This window comes from Belonocnema kinseyi, chromosome 5 (assembly GCF_010883055.1).
Source record: "Belonocnema kinseyi isolate 2016_QV_RU_SX_M_011 chromosome 5, B_treatae_v1, whole genome shotgun sequence".
NCBI lineage: Eukaryota > Metazoa > Arthropoda > Insecta > Hymenoptera > Cynipidae > Belonocnema > Belonocnema kinseyi.
This window is the reverse complement of record NC_046661.1, coordinates 113,507,728-113,526,328: the sequence shown is the minus strand read 5'-3', so window position 1 is coordinate 113,526,328 and position 18,601 is coordinate 113,507,728. Positions and strand designations below refer to the sequence as shown.

At 31.4% G+C, this 18,601-nt stretch overlaps 1 protein-coding gene across 2 annotated transcripts; it reads left to right on the top strand.

The window, feature by feature from the left end:
- The first annotated feature begins 8,881 nt into the window (after positions 1 to 8,881).
- On the top strand, positions 8,882 to 16,654 carry LOC117173367 (sarcalumenin). 2 transcript variants are annotated; one of them, XM_033361887.1, is made up of 9 exons: positions 8,883 to 9,049; positions 12,232 to 12,324; positions 12,391 to 12,470; positions 12,747 to 12,975; positions 13,060 to 13,911; positions 14,080 to 14,196; positions 14,281 to 14,453; positions 14,535 to 14,990; positions 15,292 to 16,654. In XM_033361887.1, exons 1-9 carry the CDS (start codon positions 8,977 to 8,979, stop codon positions 15,673 to 15,675), a joined length of 2,457 nt encoding a protein of 818 aa, XP_033217778.1. In that variant the 5' UTR covers positions 8,883 to 8,976; the 3' UTR covers positions 15,676 to 16,654. The 2 variants fall into 2 exon arrangements, with proteins under 2 accessions (XP_033217777.1, XP_033217778.1); XM_033361886.1 differs by having other exon boundaries at positions 8,882 to 9,049; positions 14,080 to 14,453.
- Positions 16,655 to 18,601: the final 1,947 nt, after the last annotated feature.

Sequence of the window (18,601 nt, the reverse complement as noted above, 5' to 3'; positions counted from 1 at the left end):
ACAAATGAATATTATACATAATACTTCACACTCTGTATAAACTATACATAATATTTCCGCCTCGATTAGTACTTTAAAATATTAAAATGTGTCGAAAATTTGGTGAGATGAAATGTTTCTTCTTTCTTTACAGTCAAACTATATACTTGAACAAACACACATTATTTAATAATTGTAAAATTCTTTTAAACAAAACTATTTTACTGTTAACATTGATTAAAGAGCTCATAACATCTAGAAAACATGTTGATTTCGCGACATACATGAAAAAAATTTTGTTTAAACTTAAAATGGTTTAAACAATTAAAAATTAGTTAAAATATGACACAGTATCCTCAAATGACCAATTAATTATTATTTATTTAAAAAATTTATAAAGCGTTTTTAAATGGCAGTATTACGTAAAATTCAAATTGGGCACTTATGGGAGATTCATTCACCATTAAAAATTTTTGATTGATTCTTATTCTCTAATGAATTTTGAACAACATTCTGAAACACGGAATTAACCAATTTCGCTCAAATTTTGAGATTTTTGGGGGCATTATAACAAAACTGGGGGTATTTTTTTATAATGATCTGAGAACTTCGGCTGTCTCAAAACCTTGAATTCGTATAGATCTCTACATATGTTATACTTTTTTCCTGGTGTACCGTTTATTCATCAGGAATTCTCGAAAATCGCTGTATGCTAATCGAGGCTTACTTAGCTCGAAATTTAATTTTAACTTTTAATAAAGATTAAAATAGCTATATTCTTGTTTTCATCAGGAATCCAACGATATAAAAAACTCATTTTTTGATCCAAAAAAATGCAGTTGTACCGTTTATGCATTGGGGCAGCAGAGCTGGAACTCTGCCTAATTTGAAATTGAATTGGTCAATGGTGACTTTTTATTCGAAAAAATGATTCAAAAGTATCTTGAAAAAATAAAAGTGACTTAAGTGACTGTGTGGCAGTCCTGATTGAGGAGAAACAAGACCGAAGACTTCCAAGAGGACAGATTTGTTTAATTTCTTAAATGGACCATTTTAGTAAATTACTGACTGATAATTCAATGTCTTTAGGCAGAATAGGATACATCGAAGCCTAAGCCAAACTAAAAGGAGTGAGTGAGGGGCGGGAGGGAGGCTCGCTAAATCTTTGGGGCCACCTTATACGGCGGCGGCCCGGACGTCTAAATATAAAGGCGCCCGGCATCGCAACGCGGCCCTCTGACCGACTCAAGATCCCGCAGAAAATCTCATCAAGTTCCAGGGGGAACCGGTGCAATGATCTCTAATCATAAAACAATCAATTTCAAACCACAATTGTCCTTAACACTTTCTTTTTCATCTTCAGAACTCCAACTAGTTCCTTCAACTTTCTGGCCCTTCCTCAAAAACAAATCAATATAAGTTTAAATTATTTTTTTTTCCTTAATAACTATCAGGGGCCGCTCAAACACGACGTCACATTGTTAGAGTTGGGGGAGGGGGGGGCAGTTTTTTGAAATGGTTAAAAAAATGAAAATTATTATTTTCATTTTACAAGCAAAGCATCCAAATACAAATGTCGCACTCTTCCTTATTCACCTTATTTCTCCGTTTTCAAGGAGTTCCTCTTTATTCGTTTTTTCGCTTAAATCTATCGCTTTGGTTGAAAATTAATTCTTGTTCTGGTTGAACATTAATGTTTTCATACGTAAATTTAATTGTTTTATTTTTTCTCTCTCTTGAATAAAAAATGTTTTGAATTTAAAAAATTATCTCTTTTGGTAGAAATATGATCTTTTCTTATTGAAAATTGAACCTTTTGGTTAAAAATTAATCTGTTTCGGTTAAGGATCTAACTGTTTTGTTTAAGATGTCTTTTCTGGTTGAATTCAACTGTTTATATTAAAAAGAGAAACTTGTTTGTTCAAATATTAACTATGAAATTTTTGATAAAAAATTCTTATTTTTGGGTAAAATCAATTATTTTTTATTTAAAATAAAAACATTTTTTGATCGAAACATGAACGATTACATTTTTTGTCGAGAATAAATCTTTTTTTATTTAAAACACAACCACTTATTCGAAAGATGAACTTCTTTACTAAAAATTCATCTTTTTTGTGGTTGAAGATTCAACTATTTTGTTCAAATAGATTTATTTTTTTTAAAGTCATCTTTTTTGGATGGTAATTAAACTGTTTTCTGGTATATTCGTCTTTTAGGGTATAAAATTCGTGCTTTTGGATGTAAAATTCGACTCTCTTCTAAAGAATTTGTTTACTTGGCTTTGAATATTAACTATTGGGTTCAAAATGCAACAGTTTACTCTTTTTTTGTTTGAGAATTCGACCACTTGGTTGAAAATTTAAGTATTTTGTTCAACATTCAGTTCAATGATTGAAAATTAAACTATTTTATTGCAACATTCTTTCTTTTTTATTTAAAAATCAATTTTTTAACCTGAAAATTTAATTATTCTATTTTTTAATAATAGATTTAATGCGTTCACGATGATTCATTTTGATAAAAAGAGATATTGTGGGTTCCAATCGTGTAAAAAACTACGAATTTTGCCGTTTAAAAGTTGAACTACATTGTTAAAAATTTATTTGATTGGCTGAACATTTAATCATTGATGTAAAAAAATTTTTATAAATATTTAACTGAAAATTTAACTATTTCATTAATAACTGAAATTTGATAGTTTTTAGTTGAAAAATTAACCATCTGATTGAATATTCGTCTATTTTTTTTTTAATTAATTTTTTTGTACAAAATTAATCTTCTTGATTAAAAAGTCGACTCATTTGTTGAAAGTTAAACTTTTTCGTTGGAAATAAAATGTATTAGTAGGAGATTCTTCTAGTTAGTTGAAAAATTAATTATTTTGTTGAAAAACCTTTTTTTTTTGTTGTTTTTAGAAATCCATGTTTTTACAGAAAATGTCACTATTCTATTATTGGTCGGAAATTAATCGTTTTTATTAAACATTCAACTATTTAGTTGGAAATAACGTGTTTTTTGATCATTCATATTTTGAGGTTGAATATTCAACTGTTTTGTAGAAAAATCGTATTTTTGGCTCAAAAATTAAACTACTGTCTTGAAAATTTATCTCGTTGGATTAAAAGTTCTATTATTTCCGTGGAGAATTTTTGCGTTAGGGACGTGCTTTCTGAAACCTTTGCTTCTATCCCTTGATATAGTACAATTTAATAACAATTTAATAACCCTATAATACAGTTGCTAATGACCCCGGCAGTTGATGCGACTATAAACATTCAACTAATATAACACAAATTTTGCTTTGAAAATTCAACAATTTGATTGAAATTTATTTATCTACTGTACGAAAAATCATCTACGGTTGAAAATTTATCTCTTTTGTAGAAAATTTGCGGTTTTGTTTTGAAAATTCATCTTTTATGTTAGAAATTTAATCTTAATTCCAGAAATGCAACTATTTGGTTAAAAATTAATCTCTTTTGGTCAAGAATTCAACTATTTTCTTGAAAATTCATCTGTTATTGATGAAATCAACTATTTTTTATTTATAAGCAAAATGTTTTTTGTTGAAATAATATCAATTGCTACATTTTTCGTTAAGAAATAATCTTTTGTGGTAAAATTCAACGGTTTTTAACTTAAAATTAATATCTACTTTTGGCTAAAATATCAACTATCATATTTTTCGTTGAGAATTTATCTTTTTTAATTAAAAATTCAACTACTTGGCTGACAGTTAAACTTCCTTGTTAAAAATTAATTTTATTGTTGTTGTAGATTCACTATTTTGTTTGGAAATTCACCTGTTTTTCTGAAAATTTAATTATTTTCTTAAAAATGCATTTTTTTAAGATTAAACTTTTTTTGGTCCAAAATGTAACTGTTTGCTTGAAAATCCAACGGTTTGGTAACAAATTAAACTATTTTGCAGGAAATTCATCCCTTTTGCTCAAAAGATCAACTGTTTGTTTGTAACTTAGCTTTCTTGATTGATAAGTAATGCTGCCGTTGTTAAAAATGTATATTCAACTCTTTTTTTTTAAGATTCAACTATTTGGTTAAAAAATCAACAGTTTAGTAGAAAAATTGTATTTTTTAAGTTGACCTAAACCAATATCAAGTCAAATATCTAATATTCCAATTAGAAAAAAAAAATTTTTTAAGTCGAAGTTGAAATCAGAAAGAAACCCCTCGAATCGATGAATTCATCAATATAATAATTTAGTGGACCCAGGAACTCAGCATTTAATTTTCTCAAAGCGAAGACCGGCATTCAGTGATCACCGTTTCACCACAAGGCTAAGAACATGTGTGTGGGTGTTAATATATAAGAGGTCAGGGTCAACATCTAAAATGAAAACTACGCGATTCAGAAATTTATCGCACTTCGATAATAAATGCCAATTCACTACCAATTTGAAAAAAGTTTATTTTCCAAATATTAGCGAATCAACATCCTTTTATTTAAAAACATACTTGTTAGAAAATCGACTATATCCTTCAGCCTTAGTTTTCTGTGACAAGGTTTGGCACAATGACGATACTTTGAAATTCGCGCCCAATTACCTGATATTTCAATTTCCTTATTCTCTGTCGTAACGGACGATCTCACGTACTTCTAAATATTGGCAAAGTTCGATACTGCCCAAAGGATTAGAATTAAAATGAATTTAACAGAATTAAGATAATGGAAAAGAGTCGGAAAAATTAGAAATAATTAAAAGGCATTTAGAAGAATTTACAGGAATGCAAAAGAATTGAAAGAAGTTCAAGGAGACTTAAGAAAACTTCAAGAGAATTAAAAAGAATTCATGGGCATTTTAAAAGTATATTAAAAAATTCAAGGAGGCATAGAATCATCAATGGAATTCAAAGGTTTTTATTGAAATTCATTAGCATTAAAAAGAATGTACATAAAAAGAAATGCGTTTAATTTGGTGATGTCAAATCTTATGTGTAGCAGGTGTTCCTTTAGTCTGTAATTCAACATTTTACTCGTTTACAGCTGAGTCCATCCAATTTAGTCGACGAAATCCAAGGGAATTAAAAGGAATTCAACAGAATCAAAACATTTTAACAACACATGTAAATAAAAGAGTTAAACGAAATTTGTAAAAGGTGGCATTCACGTATTACATAATGTTATTTTCGACCTTTCTTAAACACCCATCTAACGGACCGAAACATCCCCTCCCTGCACCTGTTACGTAACATATTTTATATTATGTTTTAGAATATAATAGAAGTTTTCTAAATAAAAAATAGGTTTCATAGCTTTCATATTTTTCCTATCCTAGTCACCTTACATTCCCGTACTTCCCTTTCCCTAACCTCACATCCCTCCGTGATTTATAATTATTTCTAACAATTTCCCCTATTGCCTCTCACATACTCTACTTCGCCTCCCAAATTTCCCCCTATTGCCCTCCCTTCCGCAACTACCTCACCATCATTTCCCGTACTTTCCCACCCCTCATTTCCCATACTTCTCAACCCTTCATTTCCCCTACTAGCCTCTCCCCGTTTTCCCATAATTTCACATACTTTCCCTTTCCCCCTACCTACCTAACCACATTTCTCCTATTTTTCTATTTCCCCTACTTTCCCTCTTCTCAATTTCTCTGCTTCCGCAATTTCCTTCTAATATTTTCCCCACATTGCACCTACTCCCCATTTTTCCTACTTTCTCACCTCTCTTATCCCCTACTTAACTTCCCCTCATTACACCGCAATATTTCTCCATGGAAAAAAGTACGATGGACAAACACCCGACCAAAACTTAAAGAGCATGTGTCTGGGCACAAAATACTAAAAATTGAATAGAACTCAAGGAAACTGTAAAAACTACGAGGAATTCAAAAGAATTGAAAATAAAAGAAGTGTATGAAGATTGATGATGTTACATATTATATTGTGTAGGAGGCGTTCCTTTAGTGTCTAATTCAAGATTTAATTTGATTACAGCAGACTTTATTCAAATATATTTTTAATTCAAGGAAATTCAATAGAATTTGAAAGAATTTAATGTTTTTTCAAAGAACTAAAAGCAATTTGAAAGAATTCACAAACAGATTTAGACCTTAATTTGGTATAATGGCTCACCCCTCGCCTAATAGTTTTCAAAACAATCGAATTCAAAGGGGTTAAACACTCGCAATTTATATGTACACCCAAAATTGTAAGGAAATAACTAAATAACCAAATAAAGTTATGATATGCACATATTTATGCCTTTTTTTACGATTACGAAAGAAAAACTTTCTTAATTTTGGGAATATAACAATATTGGAATTACTGAATTTCTACAACATGATAAAACAAATCGGTTGATGTAAATTAACAGACCTGTGTGACAAAATAAAATTATGATATACACAGATTCCTCCATTGTTTTTACATTTAAAAGATAAAAAAACTAAATTTTTTAAATAAACCAATGTTTTAAGTATCAAATTTATTATTTATGATCAAATGAATCTACTGAACTGTATACAAATCTTTTATATTCTATGAAAAATAAGCAATATATACTGAAGAATGAAGAATACTAAGCAATATCTTATTTTAGTTTTATTTTAATATTTTTTTAATATTTTTTTTTTTTAGTTATTTTATAGTAACTTTATCGTTGCTTCAGCTTTAATTTAGTGTTATTATTGCTTTAGCGTTACATTGTCTTCACTGTAGCGTTATTTTAGCCTAATTTTATTTTAACTGTGTAGTAACTTTATTTCAACTCCAATCAAACTCTGTTTTGACTTATTTGAACTCTAACTTTATTTAAACTCTATTTTAACTTTATTTGAACTACATTTTAACTAGATTGAAACCATATTGAAACTCTATTTGAACTCTATTCGAACTCTACTTGAACTTTAATTGAACTCTATTTAAAATCCATTTGAACTCTGAAATATATTTTTACTCTATTTTTGTTTTTGTAAACTCTATTTAAACTATATTTTAATTATATTTGAACACCATTTTTACTTTTTTGAACTCTAATTTAAGTCCACTTCAACTACATTTGAAATCTATGTGAACTATATTTTTACTTTTTTTAACTTAATCTGAACTCTATTTTAACTATAGTGTTACTCTTTTTGACCTTTATTTTAACTCTACTTCAGGTTCATTTGAACTATATTTGAACAATATTTGAATACTATTTTAGCTATATTTTAACTTTATTAGAAATCTATTTTAAGTTCAATGGAACTCTATTTGAAATATATATTAGCTTTATTTTTATTTTTGAACTTTAAGTCTATTTGAACCATATTAGAACTCTATTTTAACTCCATTTGTACACTATTTAAAATGTATTTGAACTCTATTGCTTTCTCATAGAAGAATCTGTGTGATGATGCAAATTTTCGAACCTTATTTTTATATATATATATAAACATAATTCGACCTTTTAATCATTATGGTGACACAAAGCGATTGATGTATTTAACAGGTCTGACTGAACAAATACAATTATGATATATACAGATTTCGGACGATATAAAAACTTTCTCTGTCCAATAAACAACAAACAATAAATAATAAGCAATGATAAATCAAATAAACAATCAATAATAAAAAAGCGCGGGCGAAATCGATTTTTCCATCCTCTGAGATTTATTTCACAATAAAAAATCCTCTTTATTATCCTCTCGCAGACTCTTTGCAATCTAAAATCCCCTTACCCATCTCCTAAGACTCCTTCTACAATAAATAAATTCCACTTTAGTTCTGCGCATTCAATAATTCACTCGTAAATAGCTGCATTTTTTTCATTTGTTCAAATAATTTCAGGAAATTGAAAGGAATTCAAAAGAACTGGAAAAAATATAAGCGAATTCAAAATAATGAATTATTATTTACTAATTAATAAGAATTAATAGAAAAGACATCTTCATCTAAACAGAAATTACCTTATGATCCAAATTTTCTCCTATTTGATCTGTCAACCAGATAAATTTTCTAAGACGAGGAACCGGGTCATTGGATATTTTTAAACGTGTTTTGCTAGTAGCAACCTAAGTATAGTAGTTTTCATTTGATGACCTGGAAATTCTCCTAAATTTCAAAATCTGAAAAGTAGTTAGTAAGTACTGCCATTGAGAAAAAATTGAGAAATTCTCTTTAAAGTTAAAACTAAAGATCTAGTGTTGATTCTAAACTTTGCAAATGGCAAGGCAGTCGTACATTCGTTCAAAGTGATGATGTTCTAAATCCCTATTTTTCAGACTTGACCGAAATATGTGCCGGGCGTCACACCGGACCTATTCTCAGTGTACGCTGTTGTAAATATAGACACGCGGATGCTGAGATAAATCATCACAGAGAGCAAAAAGAGAGAAAGAGTTAAAAGGGCTCTCACCATCAAATAAAGAATTTTCCTTCGAACTTTCGACTAAAATTAGAAAATTAAAATATAAGGATATTAAAAAAATCATCTGCGAACTGGGTTTCCAAATTGAAACCCTTAATATTAAAACGTATTTCAATTGAAAACCCACAACAAGATATAGATCTTCTTCAATATCATTAATTTTTCTAAATCGACGACTTTCCATATTTCCAAACATCTAAGTTTCAGCAACCCCTTCATCCAACTAGCTTAGCAAACGTCAACAAACCATAAAAAATCAGAGTTACATCCTGAGGGTCAAGGCTTTGCCTTGGGCAGAGGCTCTCTTAAGATAACCGAGAAAATTCTTATCAGAATCGGATATAGCTCTGACAATTTGGTTGAAGAAAAGTATGAGAAAACGAAAAGAAGAAGGAAGGACAAGAAGAGACATAGTAGAGCAGATGCTTCGTCGCTGATGACGAGGTAGACTAAAACTGAAGACTGAAGAGGGACCAGAGGGGCTAGCCGAGGCCCTCGCCGTCGTCTCAGCGGCAGTTCCTCGCGAGTTGCAGCCGAAACCGAGTACCGCGACTAACGAGAGTGATAGAGGCTGCCAGCCTGGCTCATCGTGCAGTGCTTAGTGAAACGTGATGACGGGCTCGCGGATGAGACCCGCGATCTTCGTGGGCCTCTTCCTGGGCCTCCTAGCCATTGCCTTGCAGGGTAAGTTGAAAACTTCCAATATCTTCAAAACCTCTTTTTAAAATCACAAATCTTTAGCTAATACTTCTAATCCAAAATCCACCTCAAATAATCGCCCTATCGAAACTAATTTAATCAGAAAGCAACTACCAAAAGAAATCCCAGGCACTTTTTTGGAAATCATATCCTACATTTTTCAACTTATCAATGGATCATCAGAATTGTTGACCAGATTTGAACATTAAATTTGGGTTTGAAAGAAAACCGTGAAGGATTTCTGTCACGCTTATTTTTATGCCGTTCCTATAAACCAAATCTCGGTCAAGGGCGTTACGTAAACTTTGCAAAATGCTGGTAACTTTGTGATTCGCGAGTCCACCTGCCGCCAAAAATCAAGATGACTAAAAAATAAACTTTTAAAGTTTTAAATAGAAAAAAAAAATTTTAACGCGCGAACGAGTTTGAAATCAGGATAGCTGGGTTTACGAGTGGTCTTCACCCCCAGATCAGCCTCGCTTGTGCTGCTGACGAACGAGCGTCGAGCGATGATCAAGCATCCAAGGTCAATGTTACGTAAGGTCTTAGGTGCTCCTCAGCGTCACTGCCTCCACCAGGATCGACCGCGTGATCGAGTAACGACCCCATCTCCCAATGTTTACCAATGACGTACCAATACTCAAAATCATTGTTATTTTTAATTAAAGCTCTGGTCTCTAATATTTCTTCGATTTATCAAAACTGGAATTTGTTTAGAAATCCAAGAACCCTCTATATGAGCAAGTTATCCATTAGTTCCTTTTTGGAACTTCATTTAAGTTTGTAAATGTAACAATGTAAAAGCTTAAATATTTTTAAAACATTCTCACATCATAACAGTGATCTCCAAAGTTTGTAGATTCAAAAATTAAGAAATCTATCTTTAGTTGTTTGTCGGATTGACAAGAGATTCTTCTTTCAGTTGCTATCAGTGCTATATCATTTGGAAATTTTTGCACATTGATAAACTTGACATAAAATCTCCATTCTACTCGCTATTCATCATTTGATCATCTCGAAAAAAGAGAAAAGCTCTGCTATTGGATTTTTGTCTTCAATATTGATGGAAAGGAGAATTAGATATTCAAGTGGAAGTCCAGTAATGATTTTTTTCTTTCTTGGACCCTGGTTCTTCCATGTCCCATCAATGACAAGGTCAAAGTTCTTAAGCCTTGACATTAGCGAAAAATCTTTTGACGTTGAGTCCAGTATTGCCAACAGAGTTTGAAGATGTTCTAGGTTTAAAATAAATAGAAGGAGTTCAGCCCAAGAGCATCGACACAAGGGCAGCAATGGTGAAGTCTAAACTCTAAACCAAGGTGTGAATTAATGATTCTTGACTGATGACAACAAGGAGATATTTCAAGATTGTCAAGCTCGCAGGCCATGCCAAAAATCTCAGACATTTGGCATGAGTGACGACTCGGAAAGATTTTGAATTCTTTCAATTGGGTAGGAAAGAAAGCTTTGTAGCGAATTTGTTCATCCGAACAAGATTATCCAGAAAGTTGAAGCCCAAGAAAAAAACATTTCTTTGGTATAATTTTAGGAAGATCAAGTTCTAAAGTTTGATATTTTATTTATAATATTGAGATTTATTTGAGTTATACTTTTTATTACTTCCTTTTCGAAAGGAAATAAAATTGAATATTTGTTTTGATTTTTAATGATGTGTGTATAAAATTAAGTTCAATATTTATATTAAATTCGTGTTTGTTTGGGCGTCGTTCTGTCTGGGAATTAATGAACATCTTTTTAATCTGTGGTCGATAAAAATACGATTCGTTCGCTCAACATATAAATATTTCGTTGTGCTGCTGGTTCACAAGCCGCCTACTCGAAGTTAAACTTAGATTTCGGCCCCTTCCCAGGTACCACCTAGGAGTAAATCGACATTTACTCAGCCAAAAACGTGAATTTTCGCTGTTCGTAGTAAAGGGTTGTCGAATTTTGTTCGTATAAAATTCTAAAGTGACCGCGGTGAAAGGTGGAGATAGTACTTTCATAATTTCCTAGTTTCCCTTCTGATCCCCAGCAGAAAAAGAAATCATATCCGTCGTAAATCCATATGCATTCTGATACTGACTCAATATTTAAGTTAAAGCTCAAATTAAATTACAACAAATCACTACATTTTTAAACTGAAAATTTTCAAATTTAAGAGCTGTAAATTTGGAAGGCTTTCAAATATTCACGCGTTTACATTATATATTCTTAATATATATATATTTAAAAAAGGAATTTTCGTTCTTAATCTCAAAGGCTGGAAAATTGCTCTTCCTCTGAGTCGAAATTTCTTTATAATCTTTTAAATAATCACGCATCTAAATTATCTTAAAATTTCGTCTTAAAATAACAACAAAATATAGGCATTATTAAACATTTCAGAAGCTTTTAAATACTCTTATAGACAATATTATCCATTTTACACAAGTTTTTAACATTCAATTTTCAACTTTTGACATACCTTTTAAATTTTAATATTAAGTAATTACAAATGTGTACCAAAAGTTACAATTTTTACTTTGTTACTTTAATTTATTGTATTTTATTGTGAAAAATCATTTCCACCAGGATGACACCTTAAATTTGTAACGCATCTAATCTTAGATGTATTTAATGTTAATTTTGTGAACCATTCAAACTTTAGGTGTGAAAAATGTCCTCTTTATGCCAGTTGAAAGTATAATCACTTTTACATTAGAAGTCTTTCGAAAAATTTTTCTTTGTAAATTTGAAATTTAAAATATCTATTTGGTTAGTTTTAATTTTAAAAAGTTTAATATATTGGACTTCTTTAAAATTCAAAAGCTTTCAAATTGGATAACTTCAACTTAGGACCTTTAAATTTGCAAGACTTATTAATTAGAAGGCTTTTAAAATTTTTGGTTATTTATTTCCACATACTGATTTAATTTTGAAGTCAATTAAATGATCAGATTTTATTTTAATTGTAAATATATTGACAATTTGTCAACATTTATCATCATTTTGTCTGAGGAATACCAACTTTTAAATACAAAATGTAAATCTACGTTCCAAATGTCTCCTGGAAAGGTATTGGTAAAATAGAAAATTCAAATTGTATTTCTTTTACAAAAGTATTATTTTGAAATAATTGGATTTTGGTCTTTATACGTCATATAAAGGGCTATTGGTTCTTTTAGGAGTGCAAGGTGAAGAAGAGGAGATAGAGCCAGTACCCTCGGAAGATTTATGTCGGCCATACATCGAGAAGGCGCTAAAGGATCTCGGCACAGGTAATTCTTGATGCACTTCGAGTACTTGACTGGAGCACAACGATCTTTAGAATATTTCATTTGAAGGATCTCTCGAGCAGATCAGTGCCGAGGTCGAGGGAGGTGCCAATGAGGACGGACCCGGGACGGAAGTATCGAACGAGCAAGTAAGATTCAGCGATTCATTTAATTAATTCAATCAATCAACTTCAAGATCATTTCAATCTTCCTTTATCAAATCAACTTTCTGTTCATAAATTATTAATTCTTCCAAGGAGTCTTCAAAATCTCTTAAAAACTAGAGCATACTTCTTTTAGATGATATCTGATCTCTCTAAAACCAAAAGCTTTCCTGATTTCAAATCGTTCCGATGTTCTAAAATATTCTTTTCCTCCTGATTTTTCTCTCTCTCTCTCTCTCTCGGTGAGAAAATTTTCCACAGGGTGACGAATCAACGAGTAAAGAAGGCGTGGAAGACAAAAGTGAAGGATCTCAGGAAAATAATCGGGAAAATGAAGATACTGGAGATAATGTTGAGGTAACAAATGAAGAAGAGGCTCAAGGTCCATATGACAGTGCTGAAAAAAAAGAAAACGACTCCGCTGAGGATGAAGGCGAAAAAGCGAATGACGACAGTAACGAGATTGCTAATAATGAAGTGGAGCAGAATGGTTTGTATCAAGATACTCTTATTATACAAATTCTTATAATCTTTTAACTTATTTAAAATTGTTTAAATTAACTTGAATCTCCAGATGCATCTGAAGAAGAAAAATCCGAAGAGAAAGACGAGGGATCGGTGGAAACGAACGTAGTAGAAGACTTTAATGAAAGTACTGAAGAGTCTAAAGAAGGTACTGAAGAGTCTAAAGAAGGTGCCGAAGATTCTAAAGAGGCTGAAGATTCTAAAGAAGCTGCAGAAAAGGATTCAACAGAAGGTTCAGAAGCCGAGGTAGATTCTAGGGAGAAAGACCAAGAAGAATCTGGAGAGAAGAAAGAGGATGATGCCGATTCAAAGGCAGATGATGATGATTCCAAAAAATTTACTGCTGATTCCATCGAAGCAGATTCAAAGGAAAATGCTCCGGAAGATAAGTCAACGAGTGTAGAAGACAATCCAGATTCTGATGAAAAGGACAAGGATGAAAAGTCAGAAGAAGGCGATGGAAAATCTGAAGCTGAATATCAAGAAGAGTCTGCAGATAGTATAGAAGAAGTTAAAGATTCTAAAGAATCCAAAGAAGTTGAAGAATCTGTAAAAGAGAAAGAAGGGGCTAAAACCCGAAGTCAAAGGGAAGCTGGTGAGGGTGATTCGGAAGGAGGGAAATCTGATGAAGAAACTAAACACAATAGTGATGAAAGTGAAGAGGCTGAATCCATGCCAGAGGAGGAGTTGATTCAAGAAATTGAAGTTCCCCAAAATCTGAGGCCACGTGATCACATCAACCAAATTTTGAAGTTAGACGAAGATAACGAAGTGAAAGAGAAAGCAATCGCAAAAGCGGCTGATATCATTCTCAGGGATCTAAAAAGACTTTATGATACTGCCATCAAACCTTTGGAAACTTTATACAAGTACAGAGATCTAAGTAACAGACACTTTGGAGGTATATAGGTTTGATATGATGAGAGTCTTAAATTGTAGTTTGAAATTTGCGCCACAGTCATAACGGCACACTCAAACATAACCTCTAATTTTACTGCCGTTGTGGCGCGAAATTCAAATTTCAAAATTATATTTTTATTTTATTTCTAACAATTCTGACAATTCACAGATCCGGAAATATTTTCAAAACCTCTGGTACTCTTTATGGGACCCTGGAGTGGTGGAAAATCTACGATCATTAATTATTTGCTTGACAATGAATATACACCCTCTTCATTAAGAACAGGTAAAACTGGGTCAAACATAGCAAAACTAAACAAGAATATGTCCTCTAAGATGTCAATTAAAGTGAAGTGGCTTTTTTATGTAGGGGCTGAACCTTCCCCTGCTTACTTTAACATCCTTATGCATGGAGAAGAGGAAGAAGTTTTGGATGGAACACAACTCGCCGCTGATTGGACCTTCTCAGGACTTCAAAAATTCGGAGAAGGAATGCTCGACAGACTCAGGGGTCTTCGTCTCAACAATAAATTGTTAGAGAAGGTTCGTTCTGACATTTCCCACTCTCCTTAAATTTAAGAAATGTTTAAAGAAGAAATATTCAATTTTGTTTCCTTTCTGCAGGTAAACATCGTAGAAATTCCTGGAATTCTAGAAATTCGTAAGCAGGTCCAACGACTCTTTCCTTTTAACGACGCCTGCCAATGGTTCATCGACAGAGCAGATATCATTTTTCTGGTTTACGACCCTTCCAAATTAGACGTTGGGCCAGAAACTGAAGCTATTCTCGACCAACTCAAGGGTCGTGAATATCAGACTAGGATCATTTTGAACAAAGCTGACCAAGTCAAACCAGAAGAATTGATGCGTGTACAGGGAGCTTTAATCTGGAACATCTCTCCCCTAATGTCAAGTGCAGAACCACCAATTATGTACTCCACTTCTCTGTGGTCGTTGCCTTATGAAGCTGGAGCACCAACGAGATTGCTTTATGCTCAGGAACGAGCTTTTCTTCGTGATTTAAGATCAGCTATTGACAAGAGAGTGGAGCATAAAATCGCAAGCGCCAGAAGATTCGCAGTAAGTTTTCAAAATGTATATCTATCAGGTCCCGCAGTGCCACTGTCTCCAACACCAGGACTATCAATACTGGACTTTGGTGTAAGATCGAGTAATCCAGTAAATAACAAGAATTCTCTAGATGCCGAAGTTATTCAATAGTTCCTTTTGGAACTTTATATAAGTTTGTAAATGCAGCGATATAAAAGCTAAAATATTTTATAATCTTTCTCACAATATCCAAGATCTGAGTTCTATGGTGACTGGTAGGTTTGCAACAAACTTTTAATCCAGTTTGTATTAATTAATGTCCTTCTTCCAGGTGCGAGTGCGCAACCACGCAAAGATGGTGGACTGCTACTTAACAACTTACTACAACCACAAATCATTCTTCGGCAACAAGAAGGATACAAGCGACAAGATCATCGAAAACCCCCAGGATTATCATATCTATGAGGGTCTCAGCACTCTCACAAATATTTCACGTTATGACCTTCCGGATCCGGATGTCTACCGGGACTTCTTCCATCTGAATTCTCTATACGAATTTCCTCTACTCAGCACTACGTGCACCTACTTCAAAGGTTGTCCCATCAACAGGCTCGACGTAGCAATCGCCTACGATCTTCCAGAGCTCGTTGGAAAATATAGAAAATCCGTCGAAGCCGCTATTCACGACAATGAACCTAGTAGTCCACCAAGTTGAAGATCCAAATTCAGCGGTAAAAGGACTTAGGGATTTTTAAAACCAACCGAAAGAATTGAGCAGCCGATCAAAAATCGATCCAGAGTAGAGACTCTAGATCGGAAGACGATCAAATAAAAAATGCGATGCAAAGCTGGGTTTAAGTTGATTTCAATATTTCAAGCAATTCTAAAACATATTCACTGCCAGATTATCACCAAACGAAATTTTACCATACACATTTTCAATTAATATCTAAAGATTCATGCTTTCAAGATTAATTCAAGAAATCGATATGGCTCAGACTTTCTTCAGTGATCGAACGTGAGTTGCGTCGAAAGAGAGCAACATGGACTGCTTTTTAGCTCAGTGATTTACAGTATATTACTGTATTGTTGTGCTCTCCATCAAAGTTGAACCGAAAGAGGGAACGTTTCATTTAGTTTAACTAATTTAAAGATATTTCCATTGTGTGATATGAGAATGTCGTTCGTGTGAGTGATGAGAAGAATGAAATCTAGTAAGAAAGTAAATAAAAAACGAAAAAAAAGAGATATTTTCGCTTTAAATTATACCTCTAATAATCGAAGCGCTCGTATCAAAATTTCACTAATAATTCTCAACATCTTTTCACCTTTGTATGTTGTACAAAAGACTTTCAAAACTCGGATTTGAATATGTTCGTTGATGTTCAATTTTCATAAGCTATTTTAATTTTAATCTTAAATTTAATTTTTAATTGTAGGTTTTAAATTTAATTTTAATTTTAATTATAATACCGATTGTGTAAGTCTTCACCTACCAATTATCTTAAGCTAACGTTGAATTGAGGACGCAAGGACTGCACTTTTAGGATAAATGAGGATTTCCTCTGCGATGTTAGTGATTGTTTGTTACATAGGGAATCGTATTTGAAAGCAAGATCGTGTGCTGTGAGTGCTGTTCGTATATATACATCACCTTGTACTCTTTCCCAAATACAATGCCATGTATATTTTCCGCAAATCGTTTTAAAATGAATTTCTGGTCAACGTCTGGGATAAACAGATTTTTTATTCGTTGAAGTTGATTGGCTTAATTAAAAATAGTCGAAGAACTAACACTGATTTATTCATGGCCGTTTTATTTGCGGGAAAAAATTCCCGGTCGTTTCTCGGGTTTTTTTTGCAGTTCAAAAAAATTGTTCACAGTCATTTAAATTTGAGCTTCGAGCTCTTACAGCTACACATTTTTTAAATTTAAAGTTATAAAAACTGAACTGGAAATAAAATATTTAAAGTGGAACTCTTCTGAAATTTAAGCTTTTAAAATTAAAGGTCACATATTTTTAAATTGAATAAAAATTTTCAACTTTTATAAACTGCACAGTTCAAAAATTAAAAAATATATTAATCCAAACTGTCACTTGCAATGCTCTAAGTAAAAGAATAGAAACAGTGAAAATGGAAAAATATGTTTAAAAAAATCAAATTATAAATTTCAATCTTTAAAAAACTTCAACATCTTATTTCTTATCATCAAACATCTACATTCTGTTCAAAAAATTGTTGAATATTTAAAAAGATGCTTACCTATTCTAGCTAAGAATGTTGGAGCAGTTTGAAATTTTTTCAAAACTTCTCAATATCTATTAAAATGATTCGATTTTTTCATAAATCTTTTAATAAATCCTGTAAAATTATTTTTTTATTTTTTACAATTTTGGAAATATTTTTTAATATTACCTTAAAATTAATTTTTCAACTTAAACAATCATTTTCAATTTTCCAAGGTATCTTTAAAAAAATTGTTATTCCTTCGAAATCTTTCAAAATGCTTATAATACTTGTATTTCTAAATTTTTTCTCCGAAATCTTAAAAATTACAATTTGTAAAAAAATTGTGTACAATCGTTGCTAGTTTTAAATTATTTTTTAATCTTTTCAAATCTTATACCTATGTCTTAAACTTATTCAAATTTGTTATAAATTGTTCATTTTTCAATTGTTACTAATTTATAAAAAGTTGTTCTTTTCAAATGTTTTAAAATATTATGTTGAGATTAATTTTTCAAAATATTAAATTAATAAGAAATTTTCTAGGAATCTCAAGAGTTTTTTTATTATTTAAAAACCTTTCAATAGATTTATATTGTTCAGTTTTGAATATTTGATTTATGATTGCACAATTTAAATAAAGAAATATTTAAAAAATATTATTTTTCTTAATAAAATTTTTGCAATCTGAAAGGGTTAAAAATGAAATATTTTAGACTGTAACGACATTTTAATATGCTTTCAAATGAAATAAAAGCGTCTTATTATAAATCGATTAATTTAAAATCATCTTGAAAATAGTTTATAAAGTTTCAATCGGATGTTTACAATTGTTTAACTACTATGGTTTTCTAACTGAAGCAGTTCAATTTTTAACATTAAGATCTGTTAATTGTTTAAAAATCATTAAATTAATTATATGCACAGTTGATCAACTTACAAAGTTTTTTTTGCTAAATTTTAAATTTCAAATGCTATTAATTTTAATTGTCTAAATTTCAAAATTTTCATGATAGTTTATTTAATTTCCCATCTACTGAATTATATATTTCAATAATAAAAAGCTTAAAGTTTGACATTGCATAATTTTGCAAAATTCGAATTTGACGCAAAAATAGCAACATTATTTTTTTTAAATTGAACTATTTTGTTAAAGTCATAATCTTTGTTGTAAAAAATTCAGCCTTTTGCAATGAAAATGCATCTTTCATGATGGAAAAGTCATCCTACTTGGTCGAAAACTGATCTTTCTTGGTTGTCTACGAAAAAATTCGACTTTTTGGCTTGAAAATTATACTATTTGGTTAAATCTTTAACTATTTTTTTGGAAAAACTCATCTCTTTCACTGGAGATTTCATCTTTGTGGTTATTAATGCAACTATTTGGTTGAAAATTTAAAAACTTTGTTGAA

Excerpts from the sequence above, each read along its gene's own strand:
- LOC117173367 (XM_033361886.1), top strand. The coding sequence starts at position 8,977 with ATGACGGGCTCGCGGATGAGACCCGCGATCTTCGTGGGCCTCTTCCTG. Across the intron at positions 12,471-12,746 it reads CGGAAGTATCGAACGAGCAA|GGTGACGAATCAACGAGTAA; the intron begins GTAAGATTCAGC and ends AATTTTCCACAG. Across the intron at positions 14,454-14,534 it reads ACAATAAATTGTTAGAGAAG|GTAAACATCGTAGAAATTCC; the intron begins GTTCGTTCTGAC and ends TCCTTTCTGCAG.